The sequence below is a fragment of the Mercenaria mercenaria genome, chromosome 18 (genome assembly GCF_021730395.1).
Source record: "Mercenaria mercenaria strain notata chromosome 18, MADL_Memer_1, whole genome shotgun sequence".
Lineage (NCBI taxonomy): Eukaryota > Metazoa > Mollusca > Bivalvia > Venerida > Veneridae > Mercenaria > Mercenaria mercenaria.
Window position 1 is genome coordinate 34,533,896 of NC_069378.1, and position 14,908 is coordinate 34,548,803.

The window sequence follows — 14,908 nt, forward strand, 5'->3', positions numbered from 1 at the left end:
TCCGCCCTGATGTACGATGTTGCTCTCGGATAGCAGTAAGATATTCGTGTCTCCATCGTTTCCGGAAGTTGTTTATCAGTTTTATCTGGATCTTGGCTTGTTTATTAATGTTACGGTGTCCACCAAGGATTGAACTTGGGACTGTTTCATCTTTAGGGTCGTCGATATGGTAATGTTATAATGCGTCTGCCATATAGAAGATGTGCTGGTGTGAGTGGTTCTGAATTCATACCGGAAGAGACGTACGTTAGTGGCCGGTCATTCAAAACAGCTTCTATTTCGGTAACTACCGTCTGTAGCATGTCGAAGTTAACGTAAGAACGACCAAGAGTCTTCTTCAGTGCTGTCTTTGTGAGCCCGATTAATCTCTCCCACCAGCCGCCAAACCATGGAGCGCGCTTGGGTATGAACTTCCACGTGGTACCTTGACTGGTAAGGGCATCTTGTACTTTCCGCGACTCGAACAGACGTCTTATATGGTTAGAAGCAGCCATGAATGTTGAAGCGTTGTCGGAGATCATGACGTGTGGTAGAGATTTCCGGCTGGTGAATCTCCTAAAAGCTTGAAGAAAGGATTATTTGGATAAATCTCGGACGACTTCTAAGTGAACCGCTCGTGTGGATGCACATGTAAATAAACAAACATATGCCTTTTCTTCAGTTTCATTCTTACTTCTCACGTACAGTGCGCCTGTGAAGTCGACACCTGTTACTGTGAACAGTACTGTATGACACATTTTCGAATGATTGTCTTTGCACATTGACGAATGGCTGGGATCCAGAACTTCTGGCGAATGTAAGTGATAGTAGAATCAACGCCCGCATGTAACACTCTCTGGTGGCAATCAAGAACAATCAAATGGGTCAAGGGATGCCTTGATGGTAACAGGTAAGGAAATTTCGAACTCTCGGCCAGCGGCGCGTTGTGAATTCTACCTCCACAGCGGACTCCACCATCATTGTCGATGAATAATCTTAGTTGCTTGACAAGTTCTGAGCGTGATTTACTGGATTTCATGTTGATGACTTCTTCCTGGTAAGTAATGGTTTGTCAATTTAAAAGCCATGTTCTCTCTGCGTGTGTAAGTTCACTGTAGGACAAGGGTTCAAGTCGTCTGCTAGAATGTCTACAGTTATGTATAAATCTCATGACGTATGCTGTTACACGTAATAGCTTCTGGTATGTGCTGAATCTGTTGATATCAATAACTTGATGAATGCCGGAGGTAAACGCTGGTTCCATAGGTATAGTCGTGGGATTAGCACCGGAAGTGTCGTGTAAAGTTGCGAGTACTGAAGCTTCATTCGTACTCCATGTAGGCCAATTGGAAGGGTCGTTGATCCACGGTGGTCCATTAAGCCAACTTTCGTTCTTTGCATATTGCTTAGCTGTAATTCCACGGGTAAGTAATTCAGCGGGGTTTGAGTTGGTGGGACAGTATTTCCATTTGCTGTTCTTTGTAAGTTCTTTCACTTCATTAACTCTGTTTTGGACAAATCGTGGTAAGGGTTTAGCTGTTTCCAACCAGTATAAAACGATTTGGCTATCTTACCAGAAGTAAACATCTGTGGGCTGAAGTGTCTTCTGTATGTGGTTCGCTAATCGAGCACCAACTGTAGCTGCCATTAGTTCTAGTCGTGGTAATGTAAGTTTCTTAAGTGGTGCTACACGATTCTTCGACATGATAAGTGATGATTGCTGTCCCTTGCAGAGGTATGCTGCAGCACCATATGAAGACTGGCTTGTGCCTACGAAAACATGTAGGGTGAGGGGTAAAATGTCTGCTTCTTTCTGGGATTTCTCGTCTGCGGCAGGGATTTCAAAGTAACATCGTCTGTATTTAGTTGTGGATATGGTATTTAAGTCATTCACAAGGTTTTCCCATCTATGTTGTATGTCAGCTGGTAACTCAGTATCCCAGTCGAATTTCTCTTGCCAAATGTGTTGTAACATAATTTTAGCACGTACGGTAACCGGACTAAGCAGACCTAGCGGATCATACAATCTTGACGTTTGTCGTAAAATTTCACGTTTTGTTGTAATGGCTCTGATTGGTATATTTGTTGTTTGAAACATCAGCACATCTGTTTCTGCATTCCACCGCATACCAAGTATCTTTGTGATATTGTCTAATTTCCTCTGTACAACTCTGCGCTGACCTTCTCGTGTTGAAATTAGTTTCTGAAGATTCATGGTTATTCAAAATAGCTGGTCACGGCACCAAAAACATAAGTAAGATCCAGCAAAGAAACAATAAAATGCGTTGTGTCAGTGCGTATCTGTATTCTGAATCTCTTGATAGCATACATAACAATAACAACATATCATAACGTCGGAAGTGACGTTGACGTCATAAACGCGGTAAGACGTAACGTGCATACTAGCGTAATTAACACTACAATATTTTGAACGTATCTAGCTCGCGGACACTGTGACCTACTGACCTCAAAATCAAAAGGGGTCATCTGCTGGTCATGGCCAATCTCCCTATCATCTTTGATGATCCTAGGCCCAAGCATTCTTGGGATATCATCCAGAAACCGTTTAACTGTTCAGGGTCACTGTGACCTTGACCTTTGACATGCTGATCTCAAAATCAATAGGGGTCATCTGTTGGTGATGACCAACCTCCCTATCAACTTTCACGATCCTAGGCCCAAGGGTTCTTGAGTTATCATCCGTAAACGGATTGGTCTACATTCCGACCGACCGACAGACTGACCGACTGCAAAACAATATAGATCTACCCATCCTTCTTTGAATCTTCGAAAGGGGGGGGGGGGGGGGGCATAAAAAATTCGAACATCACCAAATCATAGAAAGAGTTGTTTTACATGAAAATTAACCAGCATATAAAATATATATATGTAAGTCTACAAAAACATCATCAATTTGCTCACATATTTATTGAACTCTGGAAAGGGCCTGCATAAGGGGCCATACTTTGGACAGTTCAACGCCTTTAAACACTCACCATTTTTAAAGGACTGTTACATTTCTCTGTTCTTTGCAATAACAGGGGGTCGAACGTAAAGTGTTGTTGTGGGAGTATTTATGTAAGGAGTTGTTGTTGTGGGAGTCAAAATGGCGAAAAACGATGTTTCTTTGTCGGGAATTTTCTGAAAACTGTGTTTGCAGTTTTCCCTTAATTTCAAAATGGCCTGTCCAGAGAATTATGTTTCGGCTTTAATCAGTATGAACTGTTGGCTAAATAGATTGGAAAACAAAAAAGTTATTGAAAGCACCAGTTGGCCGATTGGGGTAATATTTTGGAAGACCTTCACTTTTTTCTCCATTTTAACATATCTAAACCCTACTCAGGCCTTCATGTTGTTAACTATGATTAATCACTTGCTAATTAAGAAATTCATCCAATATTCATGCTCATAAATACATTTATCGCCATTTTTAGGCATTTAGGCAGTGGCTAGAGAACCGGAATCGGTTCCGTATGGCTAGAGAACCGGAATCGGTTCCCTAGACAGCGAACTTAATGCATGCTATGATGTTGTGGGAAAGGTTGTTATAGAATGCTTGGGTCTATGGCTGTTTAACAACATAGTATGATTGCCTTTTGTCAGTAGACAGTGAACTCCTTACCATTTTGGGAGTAAGTAGGTCAATGTAAAGGTCATGATGACTTTGAGACTAGAAATGTTTTCTGGTCAACAGCTCGAAGATGCTTGTGCCTACAGATGTCAATTTCACAGGGTGATTGCCGGTGGTCAGTAATAAACCCTTTTAATTTGGTGGTCAAGAGGTCAAAAACTAGTGACAGATACAGTCAGGGGGTGGTTTCTAAGCAAGAACTTGAGAGCATTTGAACCTACTGCCATAAACTTCACAGGCTAGTATCTGGCAAGTTCAAGGCTCAACACACTGATTACTTCGGAACAGGTATCAGCCTCGTCATTGTGAATGACCTTTTACCTTATAGCACCAAGACTGATATGGGTAATCCTCTAACCTCAAATAGTGTAACAATAGAGTGACAGCCATAGGCCAAAACATTCTCCAGTTACTGCTTAGAAACTTAGTTACTTGGTTACTGTGACCTTGTTGTTCAACAAGGCCTTCTACACCTAAATATTAGGGTCATCCACTGATCAAAAAAAGACAGCTTAGTCTAACTGGGGGTGGTGGGGGCAGTGTAGATGCATGGATCATGGGTTAGATCACTGAGCAAGGGGTATGTTCTCAATGATTACTATGGAATCACTTACTCTCATTGGCTCATAAATGGTTCTGGCCAAAAAGGCTATTTTATGGGGATATGAATTAATGGTAATAACATAAATAGAAATTTTACTTGTTTGTTGGGATTGAATTTCTTGAAGTATAAACTGCTAAAATTAGTCCCCACTAAATTTTATGCTTTCACAGTATTTATTAAAGACATGTCTGAAGTAATTTTGCCCTCCACCTCGTTTCATGTGGAGAAGCTGGCAGTTACTTGCAGAGTACAGGCACAGAATCCAGGAACACTTGTAGATTAACTGCCTTCCATTACAGAACTGAAATGGTGCTAAACCAAGAAGCTGCGTTCAATAAACGCTTGATGCCCCCAGTGGCATCCTTGTCGATAGATTTTGCACCTAAGTCCAAAACGAGTCAAGGTCAAGGTCAAACTGAGGTCAGGTGATGTTTGAAGATCAGGAATGGTCACAGTTTACATCTGTATTAGTATCAATTCATTCTTGTAAGGGGTTTTGATGCTAGACGAAACGGTCGGATTTGGTTAACCAAGAGATGGCACATATAAAGCAACCTAAGTCCAAAATGAGGTCAAGGTCAAACTGAGGTCAGGTGATGTCTGAAGATGAGGAATGGTCACAGGTTACATCTGCTTTAGTATCAAGTCATTCTAGTAAGGGGTATTGATGCTAGATGAAACGGTCCGATTTGGTTAACCAAGAGATGGTCCATATAAAGCAACCTAAGTCCAAAATGAGGTCAAGGTCAAGGTCAAACTGAAGTCAGGTGATGTCTGATGATGAGAAATGGTCACAGGTTACATCTGCTTTAGTATCGTCATTCTAGTAAGGGGTATTGATGCTAGACGAAACGGTCCCATTTGGTTAACCTCATACGGACGGACGAATGAACGAACGGATGAACGGACGGACAGGACAATCACTATATGCCTCCCGCATCAGTAGATGCTGGGGGCATAACAATTAAACACACTTAACACAGACAATTCTCAGGGTAACTTGGACACCCACCTACTTACCCCCAAAACAAAATTGGTCATCTACTGACCATAGGCTTTCATCTTACAAAGTTTGATCACTGTATGCCAGTATTCTGAAAAATGGTCTTTGTGATCAATACTCCCTGTTGCCACTTGGACATAAGCATATGACCTTTGACCTTTAAGTGTAAAATTGAGCCCTAGGTCATGCACTTCTTAAGATAAGGAGACAAAATACATTTTTTGACCTTTGTGACTTTGATCTTGGATCTAGAGACCTGGGTTATACACTCTGCAAGTCGTTTAGATGACATTAACAATTTGTCTAGTTTTATGGTTTAAGAAGATAGGGGACACACATATTTTTGCATTAAAGTTAAGCTATTTTACCTCACAGTTACATTGACCTTGGACTATTGACATTGGTTACTCTCTGCACACTTTATGAGGTAAATAATTTATTAAGTTTTATGGAAATGTCAGACTCCAATATATCTCCCATATACTTTGTCCCTAGGGGTATAATAATCTTAAAATAGATTAAATCAAATATTACTTGCTTTACCAGTCTGGCAGTTACAAGTAAAACAAGAGCTGTCTCCATAGGATGACACATGCCCCCGATGGCATTTTGAATGAATAGTTATGGCCATGTTAGTGTTTAGGACCTTTGACCTACGGACCTGGGTCTTCTGCACGACACGTCGTCTTACTGTGGTACACATTCATGCCCAATAATTTTAAAATCCATGCATGAATGACAAAGATATGGACCGGACACGCCCATCAATGCACTATCATGAAATATGACCTTTAACGTCTAAGTGTGACCTTGATCTTTGAGCTATGGACCTGGGTCTTGCGCGCGACACGTCGTCTTACTGTGGTACACATTCATGCCAAGTTATTTGAAAATCCATCCATGGATGACAAAGATATGGACCGGACACGAAAATTGCGGACAGACCGACAGATGGTTCAACTATATGCCTCCCTTCGGGAGTATAAAAAACAAGAGATCACAGAGTGATCTTGGCGCCCACCAATGAGCCATTTTTAAATGTTCCAAATTTAAAGACTAGCTCAAGGTCAAATTTCATTTCGGTACACAACACTGTGCATGTGGTCAATGCATGTGGTCCAAATTTGAAAGCTGTAGCTAGAGAATGTCAAAGTAGGTCACTGGATCAATTTCAAGGTCAAAGTTCATTTCGGTACACAAAACTATGCATGTGCTTCAAATTTGAAGACTGTAGCTTGAGAAATGTGAAAGTAGGTACTAGGTAAAAATCAATGTCAGAATTTCAATTCAGAACACTAACTATGCATGTGGTCCAAATTTGAAACCTGTAGCTTCAGAAATGTGAAAGTAGGTCACTAGGTCAAATTCAAAGTCAAAGTTCATTTCCGTACACAAAACTATGTATGTGGTCAAAATTTGAAGGCTGTAGCTTGAGAAATGTGAAAGTAGGTCTCTAGATCAAATTTCATTTCGGAACACAAAACTATGCATGTGGTCCAAATTTGAAGCCTGTACCTTCAAAAATGTGAAAGTAGGTCACTAGGTCAATGTCAAGGTCAAAGTTTGTTTCGGTACACAAACCTATGCATGTGGTCCAAATTTGAAGGCTATAGCTACAGAAATGTGAAAGTAGGTCACTAGGTCAACTCATGTCAAGGTTCATTTTGCCACTCAAAACTATACATGTGGTCAATATCTGAATGGTGTAGGTTATGGACAAGAGATTTTAAAAGTTTTTCCTTATATAAGTCTATATGAACCATGTGACCCCTGGGGTGGGGCCATATTTGACCCTAGGGGGATAATTTGACCAAACTTGGGAGAGAACCACTAGATGATGTCATATACAAAATATCACAGCCCTAGACCCTGTGGTTTTGGACAAGAGGTTTTTCAAATTTTTTCCCTACCCCCCAGGCCGGGGCCATATTCGACCCCAGGGAAATAATTTGAATCATCTTGGTAGAAGACCACTAGATGATGCTACATACCAAATATCAAAGCCCTAGGCACTGTGGTTTTTGACAAGATTTTCAAAGTTTTTCCCTATATAATATAGTATGTAAATTATGAAAAGAAACAAAGGGCCATAACTCACTCAAAAATTATTGAACCAGTCTGATTTTCAGGGGGACACAACTAGGGTACCAATACATCATTCTGACAAAGTTTGGTCAAAATCCCCCTAGTAGTTTCTGAGGAGATGTGATAACAAGAAATTGTTAACGGACGGATGGATGCAGTGATTTGAATAGCCCACCATCTGATGATGGTGGGCTAAAAACATTACTGAGAAGCAAAACAAAAGGTTTTAAAGTACTTAAGGAAAGTTTGAAGGATAAGCAGTTTTAGATACTTGTGGTTACCAAAAACCATTTCATATGTATTTTTTATTGTCACTGAGAATTGAACCCAGGTAGATGAATACCAGGCAAAGTCTCGAGGCTGTCTGATGTTAAGCCAATCACTAAACTTCTCTGAAGTCATTCAGTCAGTCCTGGGTTGTTGTGCAATCAGTATGCTTATTGTTATAATGGTTAAAGGTTTGATCCCAAGCTAAACATTTCTAAATTATTACTACAGAAGGGACTTATCAATTAACAATGCCAATATGGATTTCCAGTAGACCCTGTATCAACATTCTGAGCAGACGGTTTAATACAGTGAAAACAAGAGAAACAATACAAACTGTACAAATTGTTTACTTTCTCCATATTCCAATGTACAGGGATGAGCAGAGAATGAGAAAAATATAACACTCCATAACATACAGCCAAACTTGTGTCAGTTACTTCCCTTTATTCAACATGAACACTTGCTTTTCTATAAGATTTGCAATAATGTACTAAAACATACATTTTCATGGCAGTGATGAAAACTCCAATGTGTTCAATTCAACATGTATAAATTATTTCCTCAATAATATTAGAACTATAATTGTAAAAGAAGCCTATCAATTTTTATTATATTCCAATAAAATGAGTTCCCTGGTTATTTCTAAATAATTTCTGAACAATAACAGAAATTCCATAATTAGGTCTGCAGTTACTATAATGGCCACAGAACACAAGTTTGACAGTATATAGACATTTATCCAAAGTCATACTTTTAAATTATAAGTACTTTTATGTATATTAACTTTAAAAACAGCTATATTACAATAGATTAACAGCACTTGAGGTATTACTAAATGTATGTGTATGAAACAGTTTTCTCATGAACTTATTACTCAAAACTTTAAGTGCAGATGCACTAAAATGGAACACTTTCATTCACTGTTAATCAAAAATCTTCAAAATGCTGAAAACTTTAAATACTGAACTGACAAATTTAGTTAAACAAGACTAGTATTTCACATAATGTAACATTATATTTTTACTTTCATGAACTGAAGATAAGGAAAAGGTCTCTAGTCTGTCTGTCTGTCTGTCTGTCTGTCTGTCTGTCTGTCTGTCAGTCAGTGTCACTGCTAAACTGAACAACCATTTGGCATACAAGAGGTATTTACAGAGTTCCAACAGGGCCATTGTACTGTCATACTGTCCACTCCTGTAGAGATAAGGGTGATATTACGATAACACAATGTGACAGCACGACAGAACGATGCGACAGCAAGATAACACAATATCCCCCTTACCTCTACAGGTGTCAACAGTACAATGGCCATATCGGAACACCATACGTATTGTATTACAGAGAAAAATCTCGCTCAGAAACAGTCAACTTATACTCTGGCTACCCAGAAAAAGCTGCAACAAAAAAGTTGCAAATGCCAGCTACTGACTAATGAATGATGACTTTTTTTAAACACATGTTCATTATACCTCATGATAATTCACAAAACCTCATGACATGACCTGGATGAAATCAAATGGAAAGTACTCCCATGCTAGTTTAGACTATAAACATCTGCTGCTTGACTTTCTCATAAATTAAAATTATCATTTATCTTATTTTCTAAAGCACTTTATTCATTTTTCTTTCAACTTAACACATCTTGTTTTTGACGTCCAGGTATATTAAATGGCTACCTTTCTGCTTCTTATTCAAAATGACATTATTGTTTTATAAATGCTATTTTCAAATAAAATACACAGTGTGGTTCTATATATGAGCCGTGACATGAGAAAACCAACATAGTGGGTATGCGACCAGCATGGATCCAGACCAGCCTGCGCATCCGCGCAGTCTGGTCAGGCTCCATGCTGTTCGCTTTTAAAGCCTATTGGAATTGGAGAAACTGTTAGCGAACAGCATGGATCCTGACCAGACTGCGCGGATGCGCAGGCTGGTCTGGATCCATGCTGGTCGCACACCCACTATGTTGGTTTTCCCATGGCATGGCTCATATTTAAACTGCCGTCAGGAGGCAGCACTGGTAATGCATGTAAGTGTAAGTTCCCAGGTAGCCAAAGGTTTCTTGGTGTAAACATTAACACCATTTTGCCGATGTCAATCTTCAAGATCGAGCGTTTCTAAATCTTCTTCAACAGCATCAAGGTCTTCACCATCAAACAAATCCTCGTCAATTTCAATGTTCATATCACCATCTTTTGTTGCAGCCATTGCAATAGCGATAGCTCCATCGGCAGTATCTCCCGTGCCGCCTGTTGCCATTGGTAATGCACCTGCCTCATCCATTTTATTTGCTTCATCTGCAACAGCAATTCTTTCATGACTGACTTTTTTGTTGAAAATTTTAAATAAAGGTATTTTTTCTTGAATTATTTCCCACCACATGAATAAAGAATCAAACATACATTCCAACAGATTTAGTACCATATCAAAATTATCCAAACATAATTTTCTAGTAAGTTTCATTTGCATTTTATCTATTTGTGGGTTGATTGTAGACTGGTCCGAATTAGAAACCGATTATTTTAAATACTGCCTATCCAACATTATCAAAATGATGCAAACTTATCTGCAAAAGGGAACAAATGTGATTGGCAGAATTGTTTTTCTTTAATTTCATTCAAAAATCTTTTTTAAAATCAAAACCTCACAAAACAGGCTTACTTGACATTGTGGCAGGGACTATAAAGTGAATTGCAGATAACAGATAAAGGGTACACAATAAATCTCACCATCACCGACAACTCCATTCATGGTGGGCACAGTCCCTTCTGCTGTAGTCTCTGCTGTCCGTTGTTCTGCTCGTGTTCCTGTGCCATCTATTTCAGTCGGCACAAACATGCCAACATCAATTTCTTTAACATTAGCACCGCCCTCATCCTCTTCCTGGTCCTCACGCTCCAGGTAATCTTCCGTAGCTTCTTCATCATCACCCTGCACAAGGTCGGGGTTGAACTCGAACATTTCTCGTCCACTGATCTGGATAAATTTAAAAATATGGAACTTACTTACATAAGAAATCATATTGTGTTTCCTATCCCTTGAAAAACTGTGTTACCACAGTATTTCTAATGTCACCTGATCATGTCATTTTTCAGAGAAAGGAAGTATTGCCAAGCATGACACAGTCCACTACTGGTAACCAGACTGCAGTTTTGAGCAACAGCCTTAAATATACTTGTTTTTTTCCATATGTATGTGTTTCCAGTGATTTTGTAGTCAGACAGTGTTACCAGTCTACCACAGCATCCAATCTGGTATTTATCTCTACTGACAGTATACCTGAATATAAATGAATTTAGCAAAAACAGGCAGCCAGCATAGTACTTCTTCACTGCTTTTCATAGTCCTAAAATTTTGTTTAAATATTCTGTACAGTAAATTACGGTAGGTACAAATTATATGTTCTTATAAATTGTAGTAAATGGTTTAACTGAAATATTGAGAACAGTTTAACACCCCTAAGTTTGAGCTAGGGTCCAAGGATTTGCTTGCATGCAATACACTGTCTTGTTATGGTGAATAAGTTATTATAATAGCCATCCACAGATAAAAAGAAAAAATCGAATGCTTAAATGCCCTAAAATCTTTGAACTCAAAGTGAGCCCTCCACCTTTGACCAGTCATCTGGGACTTGCATTAAACATCAATTGGGAATATGTGTGCCAAGTAAAATTAAAATCCTTGATGAATATCAGTTATCAACCAGACAAAAATGGTCTTGTGAACCTTTGACCTCTCTGACCTTGACATTTGAGCTACAGGTCTAGGTTTCAAACATAATATATTGTCTCATCTTAGTGAACATCTGTGCCAAGTAATACCAAAATCAATTGATAGATAACAGAATGACGCCAGGCAAACCTATAGCATCAGAAACAGGTTTTCAACCAGTAGAGAACTAAAAACTGCAATTATATATAGAACAATGTTACAGCCAATAAATATATACATGTACCAGGTAAGATAATTTACCTAATGGAGTAAAAGATAAACCGACACACTTACTCCAAATGCTTTCCCCTGTTTAAAGTCACTCTTCTTTTTCTCCTGTGCTGACTTCTGAATCTTCATCTTTTCTTTTCGCTAAAAAACCAAACACATTTATAACAGATGCCTTTCCAAAGAAGGAATTGATTATCACATTTACGGTCTATACAATCAATCAACAATTGGTTTCTCTTTGCAATGGGTTCATTAATTGTACCCTTTCAGAGAACTAAAGGAAGACTTTTGACTTTCCAAATGGGGAGTAAGCAAATACATAAAATTATTTTCAGATTTATGTAACAGTGTTTAGGGTAGTTAAGAAAAAATTCATGAGATTTCTAAATTCAATCAATATACTTTTAAAGGTTATTCATTCACATTTGTGGCGAAAAATTTAAAAACAAGAGCTGTCTCCATAGGATGACTAATGCCCCCGATGGCACTTTGAATGAATAGTTATGGCCGATGTTAGAGTTTAGGACCTTTGACCTATGGAGCTGGGTCTTGCGCGCGACACGTTGTCTTACTGTGGTACACATTCATGCCCAATAATTTTAAAATCCATGCATGAATGACAAAGATATGGACCGGACACGCCCATCAATGCACTATCATGAAATATGACCTTTAACGTCTAAGTGTGACCTTGACCTTTGAGCTACGGACCTGGGTCTTGCGCATGACAGGTCGTCTTACTGTGGTACACATTCATGCCAAGTTATTTGAAAATCCATCCATGGATGACAAAGATTTGGACCGGACACGAATGCACTATAATGAAAAATGACCTTTAACGTCTAAATGTGACCTTGACCTTTGAGCTACGGACCTGGGTCTTGCGCGCGACACGTCGTCTTACTGTGGTACACATTCATGCCGAGTTATTTGAAAATCCATCCATGGATGACAAAGATATGGACCGGACACGAATGCACTATCATGAAAAATGACCTTTAACGTCTAAGTGTGACCTTGACCTTTGAGCTACGGACCTGGGTCTTGCGCGCGACACGTTGTCTTACTGTGGTACACATTCATGCCAAGTTATTTGAAAATCCATCCATCGATGACAAAGATATGGACCGGACATGAAAATTGCGGACAGACTGGCAGACCGACAGATGGACAGACGGTTCAAAAACTATATGCCTCCCTTTGGGGGCATAAAAGGTTCATTTTCACTTAAACTAAATTTGATAAATAAAGATATATTTTACTAAACAAGCTTGAGCGGGTTATTTTAACCATTAGCCTGCTGGTGGCAAGTGATTTTTAAGATTATTATGGTCTGCAATGTTTGCTATTCAGACAGTAAATTTTCAAGGAACACCCCTTTGAATAATTAGTGGTACTGTCCAAACTGAATGATGGACCAGTCCATTTTAGAAAGTAGCAAGGTAAAGGGTAAGTATACTAGCATTAGTTTTCTCTCACCTTTCTTTCCTTCCATTTCAAAAATGTTTCCAAGGTAACTTTGGTTGTATTCAGACCTAGTGCAGCTCTCTGTAATGGTAAAAGGATGATTTCAATACTTAAACAAGAGCTGTCAGAGGACAGCAATGCTTGACTATTCAACAGCCTTGTCAACTGAAAACAGGGCATAATTTTGTAAAATTGCAACAAAGGGTTAAGGAACCTGTACAATGCATATCAGCTCATGACAATGGACAACTGTGTGAAATTTCAATTTATTGCCATTAGTAGGTACTGAGACACCAGCTTACATACAAAACCTTAACCAAAAATTTCAAAGTCCAAAAAGAGGCAAAATTTTGTAAAAATGCAAAGTAGAGCTATGGAACATGTGCAACGCATGTCAGATCATCACAGCGAACAAGTGTGTAAAGTTTCAAGTAAGACCATCCCAGTGAACAATTCCCAATGGTAGGTACTGAGATACCAGCTCACATACAAAAACTTAACCAAAAACTAAATCGAAAACTTAAGACTTAGTCGAAAAAGGGGCATAGCAAAATAGAGTTATGGAACCTGTACAATGCATATCAGATCATCACAGTGAACAAGTGTGTGAAGTTTCAATCCATTCCCATAAGTAGATACTGAGATACCAGCTTACATACAACAAGAGGACCATGATGGTCCTGAATCGCTCACCTCTTCCCACATGACCCAGTTTTGAGTATGACATCGTTTTTTCTATTATTTGACATAGTGACCTAGTTTTTGAGCTCATGTGACCCAGTTTTGAACTAGACCTAGATATTATCAAGATAAAAATTCTGACCAATTTTCATGAAGATCCATTGAAAAATATGGTCTCTAGAGACGTCACAAGGTTTTTCTATTATTTGACCTATTGACCTAGTTTTCGAAGGTATGTGACCCTGTTTTGAATTTTACCTAGATATCATCAAGGTGTACATTCTCACTAATTTTCATGAAGATCTCAAGAAAAATATGGCCTCTAGAGAGGTCACAAGGTTTTTCTATTTTTATACCTACTGGCCTAGTTTTTGACCGCACGTGACCCAGTTTTGAAACAGATCTAGATATTATCAAGGTGAATATTCAGGTCAATTTTCATGAAGACCCATTGAAAAATATGGCCTCTAGAGAGGACAAAAGATTTTAATAATTTTAGACCTACTGACCTAGTTTTTGACCGCAGTTGACCCAGTTTCAAACTTGACCTAGATATCATCAAGATGAACATTCAGACCAACTTTCATACAGATCCCATGAAAAGTATGGCCTCTAGTGAGGTCACAAGGTTTTTTTTATTATTTGACCTACTGACCTAGTTTTTTTAGGCATGTGACCCAGTTTCAAACCTGACCTAGATATCATCAAGGTGAACATTCTGACCAATTTTTATGGAGATCCATTCACAAGTAAGGCCTCTAAAGAGGTCACAAGGTTTTTCTATTTTTAGACCTACTGACCTAGTTTTTGACCACACGTGACCCAGTTTTGAACTCGACCTAGATATCATCAAGATGAAGATTCAGACCAACTTTCATACAGATCCCATGAAAAATATGGCCTTTAGAGAGGTCACAAGGTTTTTCTATTATTTGACCTACTGATCTAGATTATGATGGCACGTGACCTAGTTTCCAATTTGACCTAGATATCATTGAGGTTAACGTTCTGACCAATTTTCATGAAGATCTTGTAAAATATATGGCCTCTAGAGAGGTCACAAGGTTTTTCTATTTTTCGACCTACTGACCTAGTTTTTGAAGGCACGTGACCCACTTTCGAACTTGACCTAGATATCATCAAGGTGAACAATCTGACCAATTTTCATGAAGATCTCATGAAATATATGGCCTCTAGAGAGGTCACAAGGTTTTTCTATTTTTAGACCTACTGACCTAGTTTT

The 14,908-nt window shown here is 38.8% G+C and overlaps 2 protein-coding genes across 2 annotated transcripts in view; both read right to left on the bottom strand.

Annotated features, from left to right (window-relative positions):
* Positions 1 to 1,549: 1,549 nt before the first annotated feature.
* LOC123538117 (uncharacterized) lies at positions 1,550 to 2,194 on the bottom strand. Its single transcript, XM_045322084.1, has one exon. The coding sequence runs from the start codon at positions 2,192 to 2,194 to the stop codon at positions 1,550 to 1,552; it is 645 nt and encodes a 214-aa protein (XP_045178019.1).
* A 5,709-nt stretch (positions 2,195 to 7,903) lies between these two features.
* The window catches only part of LOC123538447 (zinc finger CCCH domain-containing protein 15-like), a 34,196-nt gene continuing 27,191 nt past the window's right edge, over positions 7,904 to 14,908 (bottom strand). Inside the window, exons 8-11 of the mRNA XM_045322553.2 lie at positions 12,997 to 13,065; positions 11,581 to 11,658; positions 10,305 to 10,551; positions 7,904 to 9,872 (exon numbers count right to left, since the gene is read on the bottom strand). Coding sequence (XP_045178488.2) covers positions 9,670 to 9,872; positions 10,305 to 10,551; positions 11,581 to 11,658; positions 12,997 to 13,065 — 597 coding nt within the window. The 3' untranslated portion in view covers positions 7,904 to 9,669. The remainder of the gene's footprint in view (positions 9,873 to 10,304; positions 10,552 to 11,580; positions 11,659 to 12,996; positions 13,066 to 14,908) is intronic.

Bases quoted from the DNA above. Each gene is read 5' to 3' on its own strand.
- LOC123538117 (XM_045322084.1), bottom strand. From the start codon at position 2,194: ATGAATCTTCAGAAACTAATTTCAACACGAGAAGGTCAGCGCAGAGTT.